The sequence below is a fragment of the Ornithodoros turicata genome, chromosome 6, assembly GCF_037126465.1.
Source record: "Ornithodoros turicata isolate Travis chromosome 6, ASM3712646v1, whole genome shotgun sequence".
Lineage (NCBI taxonomy): Eukaryota > Metazoa > Arthropoda > Arachnida > Ixodida > Argasidae > Ornithodoros > Ornithodoros turicata.
The window spans coordinates 71253774-71280213 of NC_088206.1; the positions used below are offsets into that span (position 1 = coordinate 71253774).

General features: G+C 46.4%; 2 protein-coding genes and 1 long non-coding RNA gene across 3 annotated transcripts in view; 1 reads left to right on the plus strand and 2 right to left on the minus strand.

The window, feature by feature from the left end:
- LOC135397283 (uncharacterized) overlaps window positions 1-26440 on the plus strand; it is a 126467-nt gene that overhangs the window by 72931 nt on the left and 27096 nt on the right. The gene's annotated exons all lie outside the window — the stretch shown is intronic.
- On the minus strand, window positions 1461-4833 carry LOC135398320 (uncharacterized). The gene is made up of 4 exons (XM_064629737.1): window positions 4808-4833; window positions 3546-3598; window positions 2645-2710; window positions 1461-1862 (listed from the first exon to the last, which is right to left on the minus strand). Exons 2-4 carry the CDS (start codon window positions 3592-3594, stop codon window positions 1543-1545), a joined length of 435 nt encoding a protein of 144 aa, XP_064485807.1. The 5' UTR covers window positions 3595-3598; window positions 4808-4833; the 3' UTR covers window positions 1461-1542.
- LOC135398321 (uncharacterized) lies at window positions 24283-26271 on the minus strand. Its single transcript, XR_010424072.1, has 3 exons — window positions 26208-26271; window positions 25225-25274; window positions 24283-24339 (listed from the first exon to the last, which is right to left on the minus strand). It is a non-coding gene; the product is annotated as an uncharacterized LOC135398321 (long non-coding RNA).

Genomic DNA, 26440 nt, shown 5'->3' on the forward strand with positions numbered 1-26440 from the left:
TCCTTGTGTCTGAAGGGCAGGCTCTGCCCGAAAGCTCACGTATTAAATAGTTACTCTGACTTCGTGCTTCATTCTTTCGTTATTATTTTTCTTGGCGACAATAAATTAACCAATAAATAAATCAATGTTTCGACAATAAATGGTGAAAAATAACCCAAAGCGGTTATTTTTCACCATTTATGGTCACCATTATTATCAAAGCAATGTTTCCATTTCCACTTCTATAACCATTACAATTTCTTATATCGATCTGGAATTGTCTACGCTGCGACGTCTATGCGTACATTTTATTACTGATTAAATTTTCTAGAGCTAGTATAACCGATGCCTATAGAAGTCGATACAGCAGGGAATGAACTGTACTGTACGGATTAGATTAGAATAGAACCGGCCTCGGTGGCTCAGTCGGTAGCGTGTTCGCCTTCTGATCCCGAGATCGCGGGTTCGAACCCGGCCGAGGACGCCAGCAACTTGGTGGCAGGGTACAAGTTGCTTAAACACGCCGTCTTCCGCGAGGGACGTTAAATACGGGGTGCCGTGTGATGAGCTTTCATCGCACGTTAAAGAACCCTCAGGTGGGCAAAAGCAATCCACAGACCGACCGCTGTGGCGTCGCTCATGATCTCTGTTGTCTCGCGAAGTAAACACCCAATTATTATTATTAGATTAGAATAGATGCCAAGACGGTGAACATTGGTGAACAGCCTTGAGCTGTGTTGTTTGCTCCGTGTTTCTTGTGTCTGGTCTCTCAAGCTGAAGGTTCCTCTTTTATAGTGCAGATTAGATTAGATAAAATCACCCCGGGCACTATTTTTTTTATTTGTCCGGGAGTAAGTGATAGAGAGTACACTTTAAAGATATGCACATAGACAGAACTGTAGCTGTCAAGTTTATTGAGCGAACTCGGCATACGTGAACATCGCAACAACAAAAGGTGTTTATAAAAGTGCGCATTGTGCAGGATATATTCAACTCTACCACTCAGTAGAAGAGCACACTGTGATCACCCTCGTGCAGACGGAATATTTTGTGGGAGTACAATATGAGAGGCAATAATGTTTCAATAGCATAAACAAGCAGAGGAAGGTGAAAAAGCAACGAGCGTCCAGTATAGTAATCATATGCAACAGTGAAGCCTTCTTTAATATTCTACTTTCCTGGAAAGGATTGGATTTGAATTCGGATTGGATTCGCCCTGGATTTCCTGTGTAGCATAAAAAAACGTAAGATTCTGCAGAGCTGGGATTAATTCCGGAGTGGTTCAAAGTTACATAACCGAAACTTCGAACGCAAGATTCTAGCCAAAGAACGATAGTTGATAACATGTTGCCATTACGTTAAAAAGGTCTTCTAAATTATTTCTTGTACTCCGGTTGCTATGTACGCGTGTGTGTGTACAAGTAAAGCGACAAGCACTTTTATCTGCTAACATTTTTTGTTTAATTCTGCTTTACGTTACATCTTGCTGCATGCGCCGGTGGAGAACGTTACTAAATATCCCGCTATCCGTCCTGACCAGTCTCGTCAGGATCGGTACTCCATTCAGCAATTTTCTACTGGACCTGCAGTATTCTCACCCTCAGTTACTTCCCCACCGTTCTCACCCTCAGTTACTTCCCCACCGTTCTCACCCTCAGTTACTTCCCCACCGTTCTCACCCTCAGTTACTTCCCCACCATTAGGCGCGTCAGTGACAACAGGAGTTTCTTCTCCGACGGTTGTCCCGGAATCTTCCGGTGGAGTCAGAGGTTCGGGGCAATTGCAGCTGTATCTGCTGCTGTTTACCTTGGCGTCCGACGTCTCCTGTCCCTTATTTCGGCAGAAGTTTGCACAGCCTTTTGCTAGTAAGCGCTCAAAACGCACTGAAAAAAAAGAAAGAAAAGAATTGTGATTAAATATGTGTAGACAAGGGTAGAGATATAACAACAACAACAACTTTATTTTCGGCCTTGGAGAGTGGGGAGTTTCATCGCAACAGGCGATACTCTACCCCAGTGCTTGGTGGAATGGGGGGAATAAAATAACGAGCCCCTTTACAATAACGATCGAAGTCCGATGGTGTCCAGAAATGTCAGAAGAGCATTAATAGAGACAGGAAAAGCGTAACATATCGAAATACAACGTGTGACGAAGTGACAGGGTGGCGGCTGATGAAACAGAGTCCTACAGTTCACGGATCAGTGAGATATAAATAATTACGAATAATGGAATTGAAGTAATTGATGACGCAAACGGGACATGGCAATGCATTAGTGGTATTCAAGATAAGGATTTAGAATGCATTAACGTCCACTGTATTTTACTACCGGGACCACGTGTCCGGGCAACTTCTACAATGCAACAAGGTGACTTTGACCTCCCGTTGGATATACGAAACCGTAACTTCGAGCTCAGTAAAACACATCGGGAGGAGACCGGAGGCGTTCCATTATCTGTAGTTTATTCCAACTACAGAGTTGCGCCGTAGTGTTCCCTTGCGCCGTAGTGTTCGCCTGATGAACCCAATGTTCGAACTGTGCCGAGGACGCCACCAACTTGGTGGAGCAAGGAACGAGTTGCTCAGGTACACGTCTCCTTCCCACGAAGGACGGTAATAAATACGCTGTGACGTGTATTGAGATTCCACAGATCAGATGATACTCACCGACAAATTGGGCCCATTCTTCTGCAGTTGCTCTTTTTTCTTTCGTAAGTCCTTCTGCGGCTAGGACTGCGGTCGGAGAAGATACAGAAGTGGATTTGAGTTTCAGTACGACGAGCATAAAAAAGAAGGCTGACAGTACTGGCATGAATGAACGGATGGATGAGTCTTCTCAGAAACCTGGTATACTATCCACTATTGCTGAGTACGGACTGAGGTACTCATAATTACGACTGATTTATTTATTTTTATTTATTTACAGTACCCTCAGGGCTGTGAGGCGTAACATACGTCCATAACTTAAAAACGCGAGACTAGGGGACAAAAAAAAAAAACAAAAAACAAAAAAAAAGCAAAACAGACAAGGTCTCAAACACAGCCGGAAGTTTACTCAACAGCACAAACATATAAGGAGTTCAAGTGGGTGAGAAGGAAGGGTGAGGAGAACGTAAGAACATCCCCAAAACCAACGAGAAGGTCAGGGAAGGCTTGCTGACACAGAGATAATGGATAGCGTTTCCTTCATAAGCCCTAGTCTGTTTGTCTCCCAGTCTCGGGTTTTTAAGTTATGGATCTGTACTCCACCAGCTCGCTTGCTCTATTTCTCTATCCTCTCGCTTGCGTAACATAATCGGTATTGGTGATATCTCAATTGATAACGTAGGTATTACAAGAGCACGTAGAGAGTTGACTGGACTATATACTGTCACGGGGAAATGATTATTCAACTATACTGTAGTATTCCGCTCATGTATACTGCACAGTCGCGAAGAAAAAGCCGCGGATAACGAAGACCAGGATTTTGACGAACAACACGAATTTACCCTTCGGTTTCTAACGTGGAAACATGATACTTAATTTGAAGTAACTTATATAGTTGAACGTTGAACGGTTCATAGCATACCAGCGAACGCAATAAGCGCCACAAACACCAGGGCATGGGTCGCCGCCATAACTCTGAAAGCGAAAGAAATATGGCTTATTTGAGAATAACGTATTCAATAATAAGAAGAATGCAACCAATCCAATCCACTTGAAGTCGTTGACAGATTCTTTCAATAAAAGAACACTAAATTAATACACAAAGGTCGAACGTTTAAGAATGGTGAACATTGTACGCCTATAGTGTAATAGTATCATAATCGCTGCAGTGTAGCCACACCCACGCCAAATGGGATGGACGTCACCATACTGATCTCGGCTATCATCACCATCACGATTATCGTTGTCAGAAATTAATTAATTGGGGAACAATTACACTTCACAGGCGCCTAGATAGCAGTTGCCCATTTTTGATCCCACGATTCCGAGTATTTCTCCCCTGCTCTGCAAATAAACTTCGCATAAAAATGCATCCACTCTCTCCAAGACGAACGTTATCCTTAAGAACACCTTTTTTTTTCTCTTTAAAGTGTACTAGATTAAGTCGACGATACAATTAGTGACTAACCTACTCCAGGAATGACTCGGTTTGGGCATACAAAGAGAGATCCAAATCAACCTAGCTCCATGACCTTAGTCTTGTCTTCCACTTGTCTTGCACAGCGCATTGTAGACATTGTTAATCCGAGTGCTTTCCGGGATGAACTATTTACATACAGTGAATATCTTTTTGGAAAGTTTCTCTTTTCAGTCCCTCTTTCCCCCCCACCCCTTGCTTTCTAACATGTTATATAACAGTACGTGTAAACATTGTATAATTTTAAGTTTGTGCTATAATTGTAGCTCGCGGGTGTTGTTGTAGATTGGTTTTGTACCACTTACTGAACTCGCCACTTTTTTGTGCACCCCTCATGTAATGCCCCTGGGCCATTGAGGTACAAGAATAAATAAATAAGTAAATAAATAAATAAATAAATAAATAAATAAATAAATAAATAAACCAAATCAACAAATCAATCGCACCCTACAGAAGTGATCGCTCGTGCCATTATCCCTGCAACTACGTAATATAAAAAAATAAAATTAAAATAAACTGTGCGTTTTAGTACATCGTACGCTATCGTCATTGCGTACCTAAGGGATAGTGTCGTGGTTCTGCGCATGCGCAAGACACGCGCAGAGCATTGTGCAGAACCACCAACGCTATCCCTCACGTATGGGATAGCATGGTGGTTCCACAAGGCGATGCCGTACGGTACACTAAAACCCTGTAATAACGCTTACGTTGCGAGTCCCACAAGAGCAGTCGTCGGTCCGGAAGCTCACCTAAACCAGCGCAAATCAACCGGTCGCGTTTAAAGAGTGAATTTTGGCGGGAGAGAGAGATAAAAATGAGAGGGGGAAAAGACAGGCATTTGTGGTTGTTGCATGCCGTCTGTAAGTCAGTGTCACGTTATTTGACATTCTCCATTGTTACCTTACATCATGAGCACTCAAAATTTGTCAGATCTCAACAGATGCAGAAACCGAAAGAAGAGAACAACAACAAATTTCTGTGGCGTTCCAGGAACCCTTTACCTTTAATCGAGCATATACCTCATAGCTAATGTTGATTCTAGAAAGAGTACATGAAACAGCTGTCACTTTGAGACATGACCGTTCAAGATGCGTAACCAATTTAAACCTGGCTTTCACGGATGATGAAAATAACGTGCCATTGTACAGGCGTTAACGGATGTTGAATCACGGCATTGATCATGAGACAATGTCACGTATCTGCGAAAGCAGTGACGCATTACTTATGAGGACATATTTGACGCCAGATGTGGAAGGCTAATAACCTACTTAGAGTCATTATTCCTGTGTCGGAAGCTCTACGACAGCGTTTTGCCCAACGGCTGTGTCGCAAATTTAAAACAATAAAAAAAAAGTCAGTGCCATTCATCAGTGCACAGGAACATTATTTTTAAGTTTCTGTGTCTCCGTCTTAGGATACGAATTCTGCGGACACGAGTGGCTTCAGCACCAGACACCCTCAGCATAAATGATGAAAAATAAACCACTGTTTCTATTTCCACTTCTATGACCCTTACATTTTTTTTATATCGATCTATGGAGCTGTATAATTTTTTTCCACCCTACGATGTGTACGCGTATATTTTATTACTGATTAAATTTTCTAGAGCAAGTATAGCCGATGCATAGAGGCTGACACAGCAGCGTAGGAACCATACTGTGTGGTTTAGATTGGAATAGATGACAATCGAAAAGGTGGAGCCAAGACGGTGAACATTGGTGAACAACCTTGAGCTGTGTTGTTTGCTCCGTGGTTTTTGTATCTAGGTTTCTCAAGCTGAAGGTTCCTCTTTTATAGTGCAGATTTATAGTAGGTATAGATAAAATTACCCCCGGCACTACCTTTAGATTTGTCCGGGTCAAAGTGATAGAGAGTACATTTTAAATATATGCACACAGACAGAACTGTACCCGTCAAGTTTATTGAGTGAACTCAGCATACGTGAATATCGCAACAGCAAAAGGTGGTTATAACAGTGTGCATTGTGCAGGATATATTCAATACTACCACTCTGTAGAAGAGCACGTTGTGGTCACCCTCGTGCAGACGGAATATTTTGCGGGAGATGCAAAAATGTTCCAAAAGCCGGGGGAGGACATAATAAGAAAGACACACAAATACACCGACTTAACACAACAAATCAACAATTTACTGCAGACGTTTCGTCTTCCATTCGGGAGGCATCATCAGTGCAAAAGGCAGCAATGAGAGTGATTCCAAGGGCTTACGGACTTCCAATGGTACATAAACCGGGGTGCCCCCTACGACCCATTGTCTCTTTCATTGAGTCGCCTACTTACATTCTTTCAAAATCTTTGGTCCAACTCATCACACCGGTAACTGAAAAGAGCGGACTGACCCCACCTACCGACGTCTGTTCTCATCCGACGCCTGGATTACAAGGGCTTACGGACTTCCGAAGGTACATAAACTGGAGTGCCCCCTACGACCCATTGTCTCTTTCATTGGGTCGCCTACTTATAATCTTTCAAAATTCTTGGTTCAACTCATCACACGGGTCACTGAAAAGAGCGGACTGACCGGCTGCCCGTCTTGGATGTTGACGTACCAAGATGTCAGAAAGTGCAAGTTAAAAACTAGCATTCACAGTAAAGCTTGTGACACCGGAAATTTCTTCAACTTCAAATCCCACTGTCCTATTGAACATAAATGAGGTGTTGTTAGAAGTGATGTGATGTGATGTGATGTGAATAAAGAAAAAAAATGGGGATGTGAGTTTCGACGAAGTCAAACTGGCTACCCCAGTACACTTAATACAGAAAGTTCAATCCGATGATGAGATGATGAAAACGCAAAAGGATGATGTCCAGGGACGAACAGAGATGATAATGGAGTTCAACATGTAGGTCAAAAGTTCAAGAGCTGCGCCCAAGTTAGAGTAAAGTGGCGGAATCACCGGGGGCACACACAGGACACATCACACATTCACCGTGTCATAGGATGTCCATAAGCCCGGTTGCATGCAAAAAGTCTTCAAGTGCCCTTAGCGCCTTGTCGGACGAAGGAGGACCTAATAGTTTCGTGATGTCGAAGGCTCGGGAGTCCAAACGAGAGAGGCTTGTCTCTAATGCCCTTCGAGCATCGACGTACTTCTGACACCTGAGAAGGATGTGTTCTACATCCTCTACAACGCCACACTCACTACAGTTCGGAGAGTCTCGCTTTCCGATTTTGAAGAGGAGACGTGCGCTGTACGGTACATTGAGCCGTAGCCTATGTAGGACAGTTGTCGTTTGTCGCGTAAAGGAAGGTGGCACTCGAAAGCGTAACCCTGGGTCGACCTTGTACAGAAGCGAATCCCGAGCCGATCCTGTTAACCAGGAGGTATTGCACATTAGTTGTTTGAACTCGTTCAGCATTCGCCCCGCGTCACCCTTGGTGAAATAAATGGGCAACACCTGGGCGCGCCTTAGTTGAAGAGCCCGCGTGCAGCAGCGTCCACAGCCTCGTTACCTGCAATGCCACAATGGCTAGGGATCCACTGCATTTGGATGTCATGACCTTTTAAAACTGCTGCATGGTGTGCGTGTAAGACATCTTGTGCTGCTGTCGCCAGAGATCCCGTAGTAAACATGGTAGCTAGGGTCTGTAACGCACATTACAAGAAGGTCCGACTATCCACTTCGATCCCTGAACTCCGCGCAGAAAAGGAGGCAACTATTAGCTAACCGCGGGTGTCCCAAACAATTTATTGTTAACACGAAAAAAACGAATGCACGAGAAAAAGCGACCGCTCAACGAACGTGACTTCAATCAAGGCACTGTATGCATTCCGTGCGTCAGGGGTGTATCCGAGTCGGTTCGTCGAGCGCTTCTTCCACTAGATATCAAGACAACCTTTATGTCTTTCATCAAACTTCGGGCATCAAGCAGCCGGGGGTTTCCGGCGGCCGCTGTGCTATGTTGGTATTCACTGTTTGTTTGCGGTTAATGAGTGAAATGTAAATGATAGACGTGTTTAGATGTCTTTGCATGACGATAAGCAATGTACAAGTCCTTCGAACATTTATGCGCCTTGCTTTTGAGAACGTGAGACCATGGATAGTCAACGTTTTCTGTGAAGGTGACCATGTGCTGCTGCTTCCTGCCTCTAGTTTGCGATGGCGTGCATGCTCATTGTCGTTCAAATTAGTTTGAGAAACATAACGCGAACAGTGAAAAACCGAATTTAGGTTAAAGGAGCACATAGGGCCATCAATAAAAAAAACGAAAATTCAGATTAAGACGTCTGATGAAAGTGTGTGTCGTTTTACCGAATAGCGCAAAAGGTTTTGATGTGTGCAATTTGTTTCCCAGAAAAAAATAAAAATGAAATAAACGCAGAAACATGGCCCCGCGCGTTCACCCTGAACTCGCCGCTCCAGGTATGACAAGGATGAAGACGTATGATGCCACGTCACCGTTGACGTTATAAAGAGAACTCGTTCTGATCCGCCAGTCTATGGGGGTCAGTGCCTTGTCCCTTTGCCGCCGTAAACCAGTTTTGCCAGTTCTCCCGGAGAATTGGGGATAGAAGGAGCGGCCGGATCATTACCGAGCCAGGAGAAAGGCTTTTTCAGAAACGACAGCGGAGTAGCAGACAACATTTCTCTAGACCAATCAGCGAGCGTTCTCCTTATACCGTCAGCGCGAGGTACTAGGCAGATGGGAACCGGTCCACCAGCTCCGGTGGCGCAGCGGTAACGCGTGCGCTTCGAGACTGGGAGGTCCGCGGTTCGAATCCGCGGACCGGCTGTGCCGTCTGGGGTTTTTCCTGGGTTTCCCTCAGATGTGTAATAGCCGGCACAGTTCCCCTGAAGTCGGCCCATGGACGCAGCTATCCTCCCCCCGAGCGGATTCCGCTTGGTCTTCTACTTCACCCTTTCCACTCCTCCTCTCCACCACCTTTCCCTACCCGAGAAACATGCCGCCTAATCAGGCAGGCAGACCTCTCGGGTTCCTACCAACGACACTCCTCCTCCTCGGGAACCGGTCCACACGTCGCAATCCCACTCGTCACCTGAAGACTCGTCACAGGATAATTTGTTTGGTCACAGGATAATTGGTCACACCGGCCCTCTGGTACGAGGTCCTTTTGTCACCGGAACACTGGCTGCAAGGTTGACCCCGTTCCAAAGGAAATGCGTTTCACGGTGTTTTACCAAAGGGATTAGTCCAGAGCCCGACCCGCACTTGCGCGAACCCGGATTCCGAAGACCGCTGACCGTACAAATTTCACGTCTTTGCTAAGGGCACGGAGGGCATGGAAGAGACGAAAACTCAGCGTGGGGCTCCGTTGCTGGGGCGCGGACAAAAGTTGAGAGACTGACCAAGGTTAGGTCAGGAGAGCCTTTTACGTATTTCACACGTTGGGGAGAGTGGGTCAGTTCATGTAGAATATGCACCCGTCAAGACTGACGAAGGTTGGGTCAGGAGAGCCTTTTACATATTTCACACCTTGGGGAAGTTCGGTGCGATGAGCAGGTCGCAGGTTCACTGTGACGAATATTCCGGCGTGACGGCAGTTCCTCGCACGAGATGCCCTGTGACGAGTTGGCCTTTTTGACGAGTTCACCTATGATCAGTTGATCTGTGACGACCGGGCTTGTGACGAGTTCTCCTAAACTCCAGGCAGATCACAGGCTGGTACTGCTCTTCGCAACCGTTGCGCAGGGTCGCTTTTTGCGGCGTATTTTAAATTCAATTTCTGGGATGATTATGACTCTGTGGTGTGAATTACTTCGCATGGTGCATCTTACTGGCTTACTTAACAGTTTTATAGGAATAAAACAGGATGTTCGAAATGACTTATATGCGACTCTAAAGCTTTGTTGTGTGCCATCTTCGATGGAGTGTAGCTGTATGAAAAATGCAGCTTGCTAATCCCGTCGTAACGTTCTTTACTACGATTCTTCATAGCGACCACTCTTTCGGAAGCTGTTTACGAGGAACATTGGAATTAAGTCGTTAAAGAAATAAACCGTCGTCGAATTATGACTCGGTCGAGGTGCATCTGCAAAAACAGGAAGACTTACTGTATGTAGTGAAGTCTGTACATAGTATACAGGGTGTTCAAAATTAAGCTTTCACTAGCACTTTATAAATAGGCGAACAAAAGAAAACTGGTGCTACTTTTTCGGTTCCTTGAGTAGGAAACAGGTGCTACATATTTAGCAGCACCTGTTTCTTACACAAGTAGAGTAAAGTTATCATCCGGTTTCCTGTCATCGCTGTGTTTGCGTAGCGCTCGTGAAACCCTGTACGTACACAACAGAGAACACTTCTGTGTGTATGAACACCTGTGGGCGTCCTAACTTTTTGGGTTCGGGGGAATGTGTGATTCGGGTTGTATTTTCCAACTTATATATTCGCACCGAACCTCCGAACACGCATATAGAGGCCGCCATAACATTTCAGGATTTTCTGCCGCCGCCGGCGCGCTAGCTGGAGGCGGCGGCCGATCTGTTGTACAGGAGCGGATTTGGAAACACGCGGCCGGGGTCTGGACATCTTTACGCATTGAGGCCTCAGACTCACAGTTCTCTGGGCGGCGGCGACCCACCGGGGACCAACTGCGCTGGACCGATGTGGCGTCCCGAGCCGGACAGCGAGAGGAGGGAGGGCGTCACTTATCGGCAGTGATGGGCAGTAGTTCAATTACATGTAGTTGAATTACTAGTTAAATTACTTTTCGAGTAGTTACTTGGTAATTATAACTACTCTGTCATATGTAGTTGCAGGTTGGTAGTTAAATTACATTTTTTGTAGTTAACTACTGTAGTTTAACTACGAAGCCGCGCCCGCGACCTCGTGGTGATCGCGCGAAGCCGTAGCAGACGCCTTAGCCCGAGGCCACGACCTACTCTATACTAGAGACCTGGACAGCTGGCGATCCCCTATGGGAGAGACGGGTCACGGGTTAGTTACGTTAGTGACCGCTGCAAGCGCCACATAGCATTATTGGGGAGAGGGAATCACCCTTGCCACCGCCTTTAGTCTGCTACGCAGGGATACACAGGCTGTTGCTAAGCACGCGCTATTATCTCTCTCATACTGCTTCGTCGTTGTCAACACAGCCTACCATACATCGCCGCGGTTTCGTCAAGTCACGTGGTAACGAATAGTGCGAGCTAGCGCCAAATCCCATAGCCAAGCGGCGATTGCCAGAACTACTACCCCGGTGCTGGGAGCATTGCGGATGTCCAGGTCTCTAGTATAGTAGTAGGTCATGCCCGAGGCACCCGCTTGGTCGCGGCCGGAGGCAATCCAATCCAAGTATTAGCGTTCTGGGTTGCAGCGAGCATGCGTTCGTTGTTGTTGCAGCATGTTTCACGTTCTTCTTCTTGTCGGCGTTATTGCCTGTGTCACTGTCGGGATGGACTCCTTCGTGATTGAGTACTGCTACAAGAATGTTAAGGTCAAGGAGGGAAGCGCAAACTTCACTGCAGAGTGCCGGTTTTGCCCCTGTCGTACGTTGTCCGGCAGCGTGAGAAGTTCCAGTAACTTCTTGAAACACGTGCGGGTGAGTAAATTCACTTGCGTTAATAAATGATCTGTGTATTCAAGTGCTTTGCTATAGAACGCATTACGAATGTACATCGAATTAAATTATTACTTCAACCGATATTGCTGTCTATTATTACTTATTAGTGACACCTTTATTGTTCTTACAGCCATTTTCCACAAAGTAGTTGGAAAAGTAATTGAAACTACTTTGTAGTAGTTACAAATATAGTTTAATTACTTTTTGCAAGATGTAGTTAATTAGTAATTCCAATTACTTTTAAGGGAAGTAGTTAGTAGTTGTAGTTAAACTACCTCATGAGTAGTTACTGCCCATCACTGCTTATCGGTGCCATATGGCAGGGCAGGTGCCCGCCCGCCAGACCGCGTTATCAAGAGACTCTCATTTGCCTCCCTCCACCGCTTACGCGGATTTGAAGGGAGACCACAGCATATAGAATGAGATAGTGGAAAATCACAGGTAGTAGTCAAGGTTATGATGAGTAATTGCCTTCTGCCGGGGATGAAAGATCATATAGCAGGATTTCGTTAAGTTTATCTTCAGCTTATTTGCTGAGATCCACTCCGAAAGTTTCTGCACAACACAGTTTGCCCTCCCATATATTTCGTTTATAGAGGTACCATCAATGAAAATGTTTGTGTCGTCAGCGTAAAGCACAAGAGTAGAACCTAAGAACTCGGGGAGATCATTCACGTACACGCCGCACGTGATGTAGCACAAGGAAGAGTGTTCATTATTTATTGCTACATACTGCTTTCTGTCTGTTAAGTAGCTTTTTAAAAATTCGAGTGGCCTACCACGGATTCCGTAATGTTCGAGCTTTCTTAACAAAACCTTATGATCAATAAGGTCAAAGGCCTTAGTCAAATCAACGAAGATTCTCATTGTTAACATCTTGCTATCCATATTTTGCCTTAAATATTCAACTATATCTAGCAAGGCTATCTCTGTAGATTTTTTTAGTGAAACCGTACTGCGATGAAGATAACAGTCCGTTTTCCCATTGCAGTACAGCTTACCCATTCTACATGGTACCAGTCGAACTCAAGAACAGGAACTGCTCAACATCCAGGCCCGTAGTCTCCGTGTCTGTTTGGGAGTCCCCAGGACAACGGAGACGTACTCTGTCTTGGCAGAGGTGCGAGAGCAGCTGGTTCATATACTGCGGGATGGTGATTTACACGCGCTAGATTACACGGCAGCCGCTCCACTATCTTTGTCACATTGATGAGGACTGCCCGGCATCTCCTTTTGGCAGTGCCATTGCCCGCCTGAAAGGGAGCATTCCATCTCCCGCGTCTACACCATCCTATGCGCCGGCGATATGGACCCTTGGAAGACCCTCGCCTCAAGACACCGACTAAGTCGCCGTATATACCCTGATGGCTCAGTAACCCAGGATGGTTCGAGCGCGGCTTTCTACGTTCCGAATGAAGACCTGGGGCATGGTTTCAAACTCCCCCATACAGTGTCCTCGACAGAAGCCGAACTGTTCGGTATCCTCTCAGCACTGGAGCATATTACCGAATCCGGCACGGAACGCGGGGTCATTCTTATACCGACAGCAAGGCATCATTAGATATGTTGTCGTCATCTCGCGCCAGCATAATAAGCACTTTGCACTCCATGACGCTTCAAAAATTCAATCAACTCTGAGCCACTGGTCACAACGTCACCTTTCAATGGGTCCCTGGCCACGTAGGCCTGTATGGAAATACCCGAGCAGACGCAGTAGCGAGACGCGCTGGGTCTGATGACACTTCGGCCATGTGGTACCTCTGCCACTTACAGCCTCCACGTGCCGACTATACCTACGCCGTCGGTGTGCCGCATGTGCTCAGCAGCTCCGTGCCGAAACTACGGCTTACAACTCCTTCCTCGGGTCTATCGACCCATTGGTGGAGTTCGTCATCACTTGCTACCACAGCCGTAAATGAAGAATCCCTTCTCCATCGCCTACGACTCAATGTTGCCCGTACACCCTCACTTCTCTTCAAGATGGCCGGGTCGGCTAAATTTACCAAACATGTAATGTCTGTGGAGTGGAAGCTGACATCTCACACCAGCTCCTGTATTGCCAGCAGCACCTGCAACGTAGAGACACCCTGCGCTGCCGTCTGCTCCGGATGGGCTGTGACGACTTTTCGTTGGCCGCTCTTCTTGGCCCCGTCTTGCACCCCAACCCAGTGTGGGCTGTCACTGCCGCTCCTCCTCGGTTTTCTCCGAGTCTCAGGACTCGTGAACTGTATGTAACGTTGTGCTATAGTGTTTATTCTCTTCTTTCTTTCTTTCTTTTCTTTTTGTTCCCTTTTGGTTTTGTTTCCTTCCCCATCCCCTCATTTTTTTTCGGAATAGCAAGCCAGCTCCCTGCATGGCTAGCCTTTCCTTCCTTTTTTTCTTAATAAACATATCCCCCCCTCCCTTTTAACGCAATGACAACGTGTAATTAACTACCGTTCTTTAACTAGAATCTCGCGTTAGAATGTTGCCCGTTTTTTTTTTTTTTTTGTAATCGTAAAGAACCACTCTCCGGCGAAAATCCCGACTCGTCATAATCCTACCTCGTTTATGCTATTGAAATATTATAGCCTCTCATACTGTACTCCCGCAAAATATTCCGTCTGCACGAGGGTGACCACAACGTGCTCTTCTACAGACCGGTATAGTATTGAATAGATTCTGCGCAATGCGCACCTGACGCGCCTGACACACCTGACGCACCTGCGCGAACTGACCCCTTTTTGTCCTCTTCTGGTTGTTTCTCTTCCCCCCTGTTTGTGTATATCCAGGGTATCCGAGCTAACTGCGAACATATTTAAAAAATATATATATAACACTTTTTCCAAGATCAAATCAATTGCAATATAGCATATGCTGAGGAGCACTCCTTAGTAGGGCATTAGCAAAGTCCAAAGGCAATGTCTTAACTTTCATCAACTAACTTTTTAATTACAAATTCATAAGGAGTTATAGATTCATATAAAAGGAGTTCATTCACGAATTTTTTGCGGGCGTTCTATCGAACGGATTTTTGTTCTGAAAACGGCTACGATGTCAGGTGACCGAAAGGAACAGTTGTTCTCATTGGGGCAACTTCGTAGCTTTTATAATTAAAGAGTTCATTAATGAAAGTTAATTAAGACATTGCCTATGGACTTTGCTAATGCCCTTCTGAGGAGTGCCCTTCAGCATATGCTATATTAGAATTAATTTCATCTTGGAAAAAGTGTCATATATATTTTATCAAAATATGTTCGCAGTTATGGGACACCCTGTATTTCTTGCATGTGAAGTAAAATTTTCAGCTGTATTGGAGACTTTGTGTTTGTGTCTGTCCCTTCGTGTTCCCTGGTCTCGGGGTTTTACGTCGTGCATCATCTTCACCAGCTCGCTTGCTTCCTAGCCTTTTTTTTTTTCAGTGTTTCATGCAATTGCGCATAATTAATTACATGCGGCTAATTATTTGAACGTTCAAATAATTGTTTAAAGGCCGACTTTTGAGCTGGAATATGTTGTACGAGCCTCGAAAGACATCCCCTTATCGAGGTGCTTCCAGCAATAAGGCACGCTTTGTCTGGCTCTTTGCATAAAAAGAGAGCCAGCGAAACAAGAAAACACGTGGCAATACGTTGCGATTGCAGTGTCGTCAAGCGTCGTGCTCTGAAAGCCGACGAAGCCCATTTCACTTCACTCCGTGGAGATCTGTCTTTTGGACAACGCTCCATCAAATAACGTGTACATCGTTCTTGTCCTTTTTGTTTAATTGCCGCGTTGGCAAACGTGGATTGATTATTTCGTCTTTGCTTTTTTTTCTTCTCCGGCGAACACAATGCAGGTCTGTCCACAGACGGCTTGACACAACCGCAGGTGTCCATCTTTTCCCTCTCTCATTTGTTTCTCTCTCCCCCGTCAAAATTCACCCTTTAAACGTGGCCGGTTGGTCTGCCCTGGTGTAGAAGAGCTTCCGGACCGACGGCTGTTGTTGTGGGACTCCGAACGTAAGCGTTATTCGAGGGTTTTAGTGTACCGTACGGTATCGCCTTGTGGAACCACCATGCTATCCCATACGTAAGGGATAGCGTTGGTGGTTCTGTGCAATGCGCAAAGCTCTGCGTGTGTCTTGCGCATGCGCAGAAGCACCACGCTATCCCTTAGGTACGCAATGACGATAGCGTACGATGCACTAAAACGTCCAGCTTGTTTTTATTTATTTATTTATTTTTAATATTACGTAATTGCAGGGAAAATGGCACGAGCGACCACTTCTGTAGGGCGCGATTGATTTGTTTGGATCTTTGTTTGTACGCCCAAATTGAGTCATTCCTGAAGTAGGTTAGTCACTAATTGAATCATCGACTTAATCTAGTACGCTTTAAAGCAAAAAAAAACAAAAAAAACAAGGATTTTTAGGAATAAGGTTAGTCTTAGAGAGAGTGGATGCATTTTTATGCGAAGTTTATTTGCAGAGCAGGAGAAATTCCCTGGATCGTGGGATCAGAAATGGGTAACTGCTATCTAGGGGTCTATAAGGTGTAATTGCTCCCCCATTAGTTAATTAATTTCTGACAGCGATAGTCGTGATGGTGATGATAGCCCGAGATAAGTATGGAGGCGTCCTTCCCATTTCGCGTGGGTGTGGCCACACTGCAGCGATTATGATAATGCTAGGCGGACATAGCGTTTTTAGCATAATGTTCAGCATTCTTAAACGTCTGAGCGTTGTGTATTAATTTAGTGTTTCTTTATTGAAAGAAAATACGGTTCTTCAGCCCCCGCAAAAATAAAGATGGGACTGGTTGTAGATGACTCTGTCAACGAGTTCAAGTGGACTGGATTGGTTGCAGACTGGATTGGATTGGGTTGGATTGATCGCACCCTTCTTCTTATTGAATACGCTATTATCCTCTAACAAGGAAACTTTCTTTCGCTTTCAGAGTCATGGCGAAGCTGGTGTTTGTTGCGCTTATTGCGCTCGCTGGTATGCTATGAACCGTTCAACTATATAAGTTACTTCAGATTAAGTATCATTTTTCCACGTAAAAAAGCGAAGGGTAAATTCATGTTGTTCGTCGACATCCTGGTATTTGTTATCAGCATGTCACGAGTTTCACTGCGATCGAGGCTCTTTCTTCGCGACTGTGCAGTACATCAGCGGAATACTACAGTATCACTGTAAACTGAAAAACAACCGTATGGGTGTAAATGGCTTGTCCTATAACTCACACCACTTTTTACACAGTATGGTCTCGAACACCCTTTTTAGAGGGTGTATTCTGTGTAAAACATCCTTTGAAAGGGTGCTTTGCCTTGAAAATGCCTTCTTTTGCACCCTTTTTATACGCCATTTTAGGAGGGTTTAAGAAGGCACTTTCAAGGAAAAGCACCATTTCAAAGGATGTTTTACACAGAGTACACCCTCTAAAAAGGGTGTGCCAGACCATACGGTCTAAAAAGTGGTGTGAGTTATAGGACAAGCCATTTACACCCATAAGGTTGTTTTTCAGTTTATAGTGTATAGTTGTATAGTCATATCTCCGCGCCAGTCAGCTCTCTCCGTGCTCTTCTAATACCTACGTTATCAATTAAGATGTCACCAATACCGATTATGTTACGCAGTCAGTTGTAATTACGAGTACCTCAGTCCGTACTCAGCAATAATGGACAGTATACCGGGTTTCTGAGAAGATGTCTCATCATTCCATTCATTCATTCATGTCAGTACTGTCAGCCTCTTTTTTTTATGCTCGTCGTACTGAGATTGAAATTCACGTCTGTATCTTCTTCGACTCCAGTCCTAGCTGCAGAAGGTCTGGGTCAAGAAACAAGAAAGGTGCGGAAACCAATGTCTAGTGAGTATAATCTGATCAATGTCTATCCGTGCTATCTCCAATATGACCTGTGTGATCTCAATCCACTTCACAACGTATTTATTAACATCCTTCGGGAAGACGACGTGTACCTGAGCAACTCCTTCCTTGCCCATGAAGTTGCTGGCGTCCTCGGCGAGTTGAGAACATTGGGTTCATCAGGCGAACACTATGGCGCAAAGGCATAGACTGGAATAAACTACAGATACCGTGTATTCACACCAGCGACATTCCCCCGGAAGCGGCAGATGCGAAAAGCGTCATAGCATTCTGCTGTCGCGTGAGCGCGAGCGCTCAACGTCGTGTCTTCACGTACACTGCTGACCGTGGGGAATATCCTGCTACAAGGCCACAAGATATTCCGTAGCAGACTACAGAAAAACACGATGACTGTGTCGTCTGCTAAATGTGCGGTACGCCACAATACATTCCGTAGCAGACGACAGAAAAACACGATGACTGTGTCGTCTGCTAAGTGTCGTCTGCTAAATGTGCAGCACGCCACAATACATTCCGTAGCAGACGACAGAAAAACACGATGACTGTGTCGTCTGCTAAGTGTCGTCTGCTAAATGTGCAGCACGCCGCAATACATTCCGTAGCAGACGATAGAAAACCACGACGACTGTGTCGTCTGCTAAGTGTCGTCTGCTAAATGTGCAGCACGCAACAATACATTACGTAGCAGACGACAGAAAAACACGATGACTGTGTCGTCTGCTAAGTGTCGTCTGCTAAATGTGCAGTACGACACTCCCAATCGTGTGAATGCAATACCGTGCACCGTGTGAATGCTCACATAACACCGGGCGGAACTTCGTCACTGTAAGCAGTTCTTTTGCTTTTTCTTCCACTAGAATATTCCGTGAGGATGTCGCTCGTGTGAATGCACGGATAATGGAACGCTCCGGCCTCTCCCGATCTGTCTTACTGACCCCAAAGCTACTGTTTCGTATATCCAGCGGAGGTCAAAGTCACTTTGTTGCATTGTAGAAGTTGCCCGGACACGTCGTCTACGTAGTAAAATACAGTGGACGTTAAACATTCTAAATGCTTGTTTTGAGTACCACCAATTCATTGCCATATCCCGTTGCGTCACCAACTACTTCAATTCCATTATTCGTAATTATTTATATCTCACTGCTCCGTGAACTGTGTGAATCTGTTTCATCAGCCGCCACCCTGTCACTTCGTCACACGTTGTATTTCGATATGTTGCATTTTTTTCCTGTCTCCTATTAACGCATTTATATCTCTTCCCTCTCTACACATATTTAATCGTATTTCTTATTTATTTCCGACCTTCTACTGTTTTCTGCAGAAGGGGGCTGTAGAAAGTTCTGCCAAATTGGCAGACACGCCTCGTCGGACTTCCAGCAAACAAACAGCAGTTACAGCTGCGATTGTTCCGAACCTCTGCCTCCCCCAGAAGATTCCGGCACCTCCGGCGGAGATGGAACCTCACCAGTAGAAACTGGTAACCAACCTGCCGAGACTGGTCAGGACGGATAGCGGGTCATTTAACAACGTTCCCCACCTGCGCTTGCAGCTGGACAAAACATAAAGCAGAATTAAACATAAGCTGTCAACAGATAAAAGTGCTTGTCGCTTTCCTTGTAAACACACCCGCGTACATAGCAACCGAAGTACACGCACACACGTAAATGGGATGATGATGTGCTGGGTCATTATCCGCCGTAATGGCGGTACACTGGTCCATTGCGCTTGTGCACTCTAAAAAAAAAAAAAGAGTAAACCGGGGAGTAATCGCAGCTTCTACTCCCTTAATCTGCAATTACTCCCCATTGTAGTCCCCCAACCCGACACTTACTCTCGACATTTACTCCCCAGGACTGCAAATTGTCACTGAACTTCCCCGCATGGCCTCCTGAATGCAACAGTCTACATAAATATGTGCCCTTGGTCAATTTGAACGACATAAGGCTCTATAACTCAGCCAACGTAGCAATTTTCCAGCCACACTGAGTAAGAAACAGTTAGCGCATCTTTCTTGACAAATTGTGCACTATGTATGGCGCAAGATTTTATATCGCTCGATATATCACGGTTGACGGTTTGCTTCAAAGTATTTTCATGCATGCACACGAATGCAAGGGACAGACACAACACGAAGTCTCAATCACGTCTGTCTCTGTCCCTTCGTGTTCCCTAGTCTCGGGGGTTTTTACATTATGCATCATCTTCACCAGCTCGCTTGCTTCCTAGCCATTTTTTCATTGTCCTATTAGAGTTCGTCCATTAGTCCAGTGCTGGAGGGGAACTCGGTAACAGCTCGTAGGCCTCGTATCAGATGTGAGGGGCCCGACCATGGTCCGAGAACTTTGGCTAAGACGAACAGGCGTTGATCGACGCGTTGGAGAGCGGTTTCCATGAGGACGCGATCGTGCTGTCCGCAGACCAGGAGGACGTGATGGAGGTCACCGCGCACACCACACGTGGAACAGAGGCTGGACGCGCCGACACCGAGGAGGTGTTTGAAAGCAGGTGTAAAAGCCACATTAAGTCTCATGCGGTGGAAGACTCTGGTAATGGAACGCTGCATTCGGCGGGGGAGAGTTAGGGTCAATGTGGGGACAAGGTATAAAGCATTATAAGATTGGGTGGTGATGTCACGTTGCCGTTGAGACTGCATCACGGGGCGGCCAGTGAGGCTTGAGACGGGGTAACGGCGATCCCTCCGGGACAAAATGATGGGGACACGCCGGGTGCGCTGGTGCGCTGTTGGATCTGCGTCCTCGCTTCCGCAGACCATTGGCACTCATTCCGTGGCAGCGCGTTCACCTGCTTTCATGAGCCACGTGACGTACTTAACAGAACAGGTTGAAACTAGTCCAGCCATCGCCCGTCACGCGTTCGACGGACTATATCACGTACCGGGCTATCCGTAACCTGGACGAGCGATGTCAGAAGTGCCTGCTCGAGGTGTATATTTAACACTTCCTGGAGAACCGGGAAAGTACGTGACAGGTTGGAAGGAAGCACGCGCGAGTTGTCCAACTACTGAAGGGGGGAAAATCGCCCTCCCAGCTCTCTTCTTTCAGGCCCAGCTCAACTTCAGCTTGACTAGCTGCCTTGGCAAGTTGTTGGAGCGCATGATCCTCCGGAGAATGGAGTGGTGGCTCGAGAGGCACTCCTTTTTCCCGCAGGAAATGTCAAGATTCCGCCAGCACAGGTCTTCCATGGACTCTGGTCTCGCCTTCATTACGTCGGTGGAAGAAGAGAAAGGCGCGTAAGAAGACAGTAGTGGCTGCGTTTCTTGATGTTAAACGCGCTTACGACTCCGCGAGTCACGCTTCCGTTCTGCATCACCTCACCCAAACCGGCCTACCCTCCAGAGCTCTCTCATGGATTAAGGACTTCCTCCATGGCAGGCAGCTATTCGTTCGCACCCGTCAAGGGGATACGGAGCATGTATCGATGACTCATGGAGTTCCACAGGGCAGCGTATTGAGCCCAATTCTGTTTAAACGTGGCCATGGCGGGTCTTTGGGGGCTACATTGGAAAGAAACTGCCAATTTCGATCTACGCGGATGATATCTGCATTTGGACCAGCGGCAAATCCTGTCCTGCCATCCAGCGGCGCCTGCAACAAGCTTTGAACACTATTGAGCACTACCTCGCAACGGCTGGCATGGGCATCTCGACTGAAAAGTCCGTTGTACTCCCGTTTACGCGAATGAACATGCATCCCTTCCCTCTTTCAGTTTCTGGTGTACAGCAGAGGAATGCATCTTTTCATTGCTTCCCAGGCGTCACGGTATACGCCAGGCTGTCTTGGGTGAAGCACGTAGCGAGCTTGGAAGCCAAGGTCCACCGGTGGATTGCGGTGATCAGGCATCTGGCAGGTATGACGTGGGGCAGCGCCACGGTGTCGCTTTCGGCCGTCCATCGAGCTTTGGTTCGCGGGTCACTTGCATGCAGCGTGCTTGTGTTGAAGGGCCTTCCACCTTCCTCAGCCCGTAAGCTTCAGTGCCTCCTGTCACGCAGTCTCCGAGTGTGCTTGGGAGTCCCTCGGGCGGCAGAGACTCGTATGGTTATTGCTGAGGCTAAGGAAGCCCCGTTAGAAGTGCATCGCTACGGGAAGACGATGTCGGCAGTACCTCCGCCTTCTAGCTCATCATCGGCGGCATCCGCTACTTGGGAAACTCCGGAGACGCAAGCACAGCAGCGTACACCAATATGTCTCTCAACTGAAGACCTGCATACGTGACTTTGTGGTCGCACCCACATCTCCCGGCATTCCTCCTTGAACTTTTCCGACGCCCTGCATCTCCCTGTCGGTGCCTGGTCTAACAGGGAAGAAAGGCAGCGTCGCTGCATGCGTGACTAAGCAGCTCACTCTCGATATGATGAGCTCGTGTTATGATACTTCCACCGCAGTTTTCACGGACGGCTCAACTACGAGGGGAAGTTCGTCGTCTGCCTCTGACATTCCCCCCGAGTCAATTTCAGATGGTCATCATCTCTGACATGAAACATCGTCAATATGCGCTGGGCTTTATGCTATTCTTTTCGCCTTGCGGAAGATTACTGACGGCGCCGTTCGCTCCTGGGCCGTTTTTTTCGGATTCCAGATCTGCGCTGCAGTGTGTGGCAACTATGGGACTTCGCGGCTTCCTCAGTCCTGTGGTCATTGAAATTCTACAAGCATACAAGAAAGCAAGCGCATAAGGCTAGCCTATCGTCTTCCAGTGGATTCCGGGTCAGCGGAAGCGAAGACGCAGATCGAACAGCCGCAGGCGCGCACCAGTACATCCGGCGTGTCCCCATCATCTTGTCTCGTGGGGATCGCCGTTACCTCGTCTCAAGCCTCACTGGCCCCATGATGCAGTCTCAATGGCAACGTGACGTCACCACCCACTTTCTGCTGCACTTCGTTGACCCCACATTGTCCCTTACTCTCTCCCGCCGAATGCCGCGTTCCTTTGCCATAGTCTTCCACCGCATGAGACTTAATGCGGCTTTTACACCTGCTTTCAAACACCTCCTCGATGTCGGCGAGTTCAGCCTCTGTTCCACGTTTGGTGTGCGCGGTGACCTCCTTCACGTCCTCCTGGTCTGCGAACAGCACAATCGCGAGGGCGCCCTCATGGAAACCGCTCTCCAACGCGTCGATCAACGCCAATCTGATACAAGGCCTATACGAGCTGTTGCTGAGTTCTCCTCCAGCACTGGACTACTCGACGAATTCTAATAGGACACCTTTCCATCACTATCTCATCCCTTCCACAACCCCAATGGTGCAGTGTACCGCCGGATAATGACCCATGCGGCGGATAATGACCCAGCACATCATCATCCCATTTATGTGTGTGCGTGTACTTCGGTTGCTATGTACGCTGGTGTGTTTACAAGGAAAGCGACAAGCACTTTTATCTGTTGACAGTTTGTTTAATTCTGCTTTATGTTTTGTCCAGCTGCAAGCGCAGGTGGGGAACGTTGTTAAATGACCCGCTATCCGTCCTGACCAGTCTCGGCAGGTTGGTTACCAACTTTTACTGGTGAGGTTCCATCTCCGCCGGAGGTGCCGGAATCTTCCGGGGGGCCGAAAGGTTCGGAACAGTTGCAGCGGTAACTCCTATATGTTAGATGGAACTCCGACAAGCTGAATTCGCGAGCTTGGCAGAACTTTACACAGCCCCCATCTGCAGAAAACAGAAGAAGGTCGGAAATAAATAAGAAATACGATTAAATATGTGTAGAGAGGGAAGAGTTATAAATGCGTTAATGGAGACAGGAAAAAATGCAACATGTCGAAATTCAACGTGTGACGAAGTGATAGGTTGGCGGCTCATGAAACAGATTCACACAGTTCACGGAGCAGCGAGATAGGTATAAATAATTACGAATAATGTAATTCAAGTAATTGATGACGCAACGGGATATGGCAATGCATTGGTGGTACTCAAGACACGCATTTAGAATGTTTAACGTCAACTGGGTATTTTACTACGTGGACGACGTTTCCTGGCAACTTCTACAATGCAACAAGGGGATTTTGAACTCCGCTGGATATACGAGCCCGTAGCTTTGGGCTCAGTAAAACAGATCGGGAGAGACCGGAGCGTTCCATTATCCGTGTATTCACACGAGCGACATCCTCACGGAATATTCTAGTGGAAGAAAAAGCAAAAGAACTGCTTACAGTGACGAAGTTCCGCCCCGTGTCATGTGAGCATTGACACGGCGCGGAATATTGGGAGTGGCGTACTGCACATTTAGCAGACGACATTTAGCAGACGACACAGTCATCGTGTTTTTCTGTCGTCTGCTACGGAATGTATTGTGGCGTACTGCACATTTAGCAGACGACACGGTCATCGTGTTTTTCTGTCGTCTGCTACGGAATGCATTGTGGCGTACTGCACATTTAGCAGACGACACGGTCATCGTGTTTTTCTGTCGTCTGTTACGGAATATCTTGTGGCCGTGTAGCAGGATATTCTCCACGGTCAGCCGTTTACGTGACAGCAGAACGCTATGACGCTTTTCGCATCTTCCACTTCTGGGGGAATGTCGCTGGTGTGAATACACGGCATCTGTAGTTTATTCCAGTCCGTGCCTTTGCGCCATAGTGTTCGCCTGATGAACCCAATGTTCGAACTCTACCGAGGACGCCAGCAACTTGGTGGGCAAGGAAGGGGTTGCTGAGGTACACGTCGTCTTCCCGGAGGATGTTAATAAATACGTTGTCAGGTGGATTGAGATTACACGGATCATATTGGAGATAACACGGATAGACATTGATCAGATGGTACTCACCAGACAATGGGTTCTGCACGCGTCCTCTTACGTGACCCTCACCTTGTGCTTCTGCGGCTAGGACTGGAGTCGAAGAAGATACAGACGTGAATTTCAATCTCAGTACGACGAGCAAAAAAAAAAACAAAAAAAACAAAAAAAAAAAACAAGAGGCGGACAGTACTGGCATGAATGAATGAATGGAATGATGAGACATCTTCTCAGAAACCTGGTATACTGTCCATTATTGCTGAGTACGGACTGAGGTACTCGTAATTGCAACTGATTGCGTAACATAATCGGTATTGGTGACATCTTAATTGATAACGTAGGTATTAGAAGAGCACGGAGAGAGCTTACTGGCGCGGAGAAATGACTATACAACTATACACTATAAACTGAAAAACAACCTTATGGGGTGTAAATGACTTGTCCTATAACTCACACCACTTTTTAGACCGTATGGTCTGGCACAGCCTTCTTCGAGGGTGTACTCTGTGTAAAACACCCTTTGGAAGGGTGCTTTTCCTTGAAAATGCTTTCTTTTGCACCCTTTATACTCCATTTTAGAAGGGTGTTTAACAGTCTTAAACCCTCCTAAAATGGCGTATAAAAAGGGTGCAAAAGAAGGCATTTTCAAGGCAAAGCACCCTTTCAAAGGGAGTTTTACACAGAATCCACCCCCTAAAAAGGGTGTTCGAGACCATACTGTGTAAAAAGTGGTGTGAGTTATAGGACAAGCCATTTACACCCATGAGGGTGTTTTTCAGTTTACAGTGATACTGTAATATTCCGCTGATGGACTGCACAGTCGCGAAGAAAGAGCCTCGATCGCAGTGAAACTCGTGACATGCTGATAACGAAGACCAGGATTTTGACGAACAACACGAATTTACCCTTCGGTTTTTTACGTGGGAAAATGATACTTAATCTGAAGTAACTTATATAGTTGAACGGTTCATAGCATACCAGCGAACGCAGCAAGCGCCACAAACACCAGGACATATTTCGCCATGACTCTGAAAGCGAAAGTAATTTGCATTATTAGAGGATAATAGCGTATTCAATAAGAAGAAGGGTGCGACCAATCCAATTCAATCCAGTCTGCAACCAATCCAGTCCACTTGAACTCGTTGACAGAGTCATTTACAACCATGCTGTCCAAGCTTTATTTTTGCAGGGGCTGAAGAACCGTATTTTCTTTCAATAAAGAAACACTAAATTAATACACAACGCTCAAACGTTTAAGAATGCTGAACATTAAGCTAAAAACGCTATGTACGCCTAACTTTATCATAATCGCTGCAGTGTGGCCACACCCACGCGAAATGGGATGGACGCCTCCATACTTATCTCGGGTTATCATCAGCATCACGACTATCGCTGTCAGAAATTAACTAGTGAGGGAGCAATTACACCTTATAGACCCCTAGATAGCAGTTACCCATTTTTGATCCCACGATTCCGAGTATTTCTCCCCTGCTCTGCAGATAAACTTATGCATAAAAATGCATCCACACTCTCTAAGACTAACCTTATCCTTAAAAATCCTTTTGTTTTTCTTTAAAGCGTACTAGATTAAGTCTATGATTCAATAAGTGACTATGACGATGATTCAGGAATGACTCAATTTGGGCGTACAAAGAAAGGTCCAAATCAACTAAATCAACAGCAAGTCAATCGCGCCCTACAGAAGTGGTCGCTCGTGCCATTTTCCCTGCAATTACGTAATATTAAAAATAAATAAAAACAAGCTGGGCGTCTTAGCGCATCGTACGCTATCGTCATTGCGTACCTAAGGGATAGCGTGGTGCTTCTGCGCATGCGCAAGACACACGCAGAGCTTTGCGCATTGCACAGAACCACCAACGCTATCTCTTACGTATGGGATAGTATGGTGGTTCCACAAGGCGATACCGTACGGTACACTAAAAACCTCTAATAACGCTTACGTTCGGAGTCCCACAACAACAGCCGTCGGTCCGGAAGCTCTTCTACACCAGGGCAGACCAACCGGTCGCATTTAAAGGGTGAATTTCGACGTGGGAGAGAGAAAAAAATGAGAGAGGGAAAAGATAGACACCTGCGTTTGTGGCAAGCCGTCTGTAAGCCGGTGTCACGGACCATTGTGTTCGCCGGAGAAGAAAAAAAAGCAAAGACGAAAGAATCAATCCACGTTTGTCAA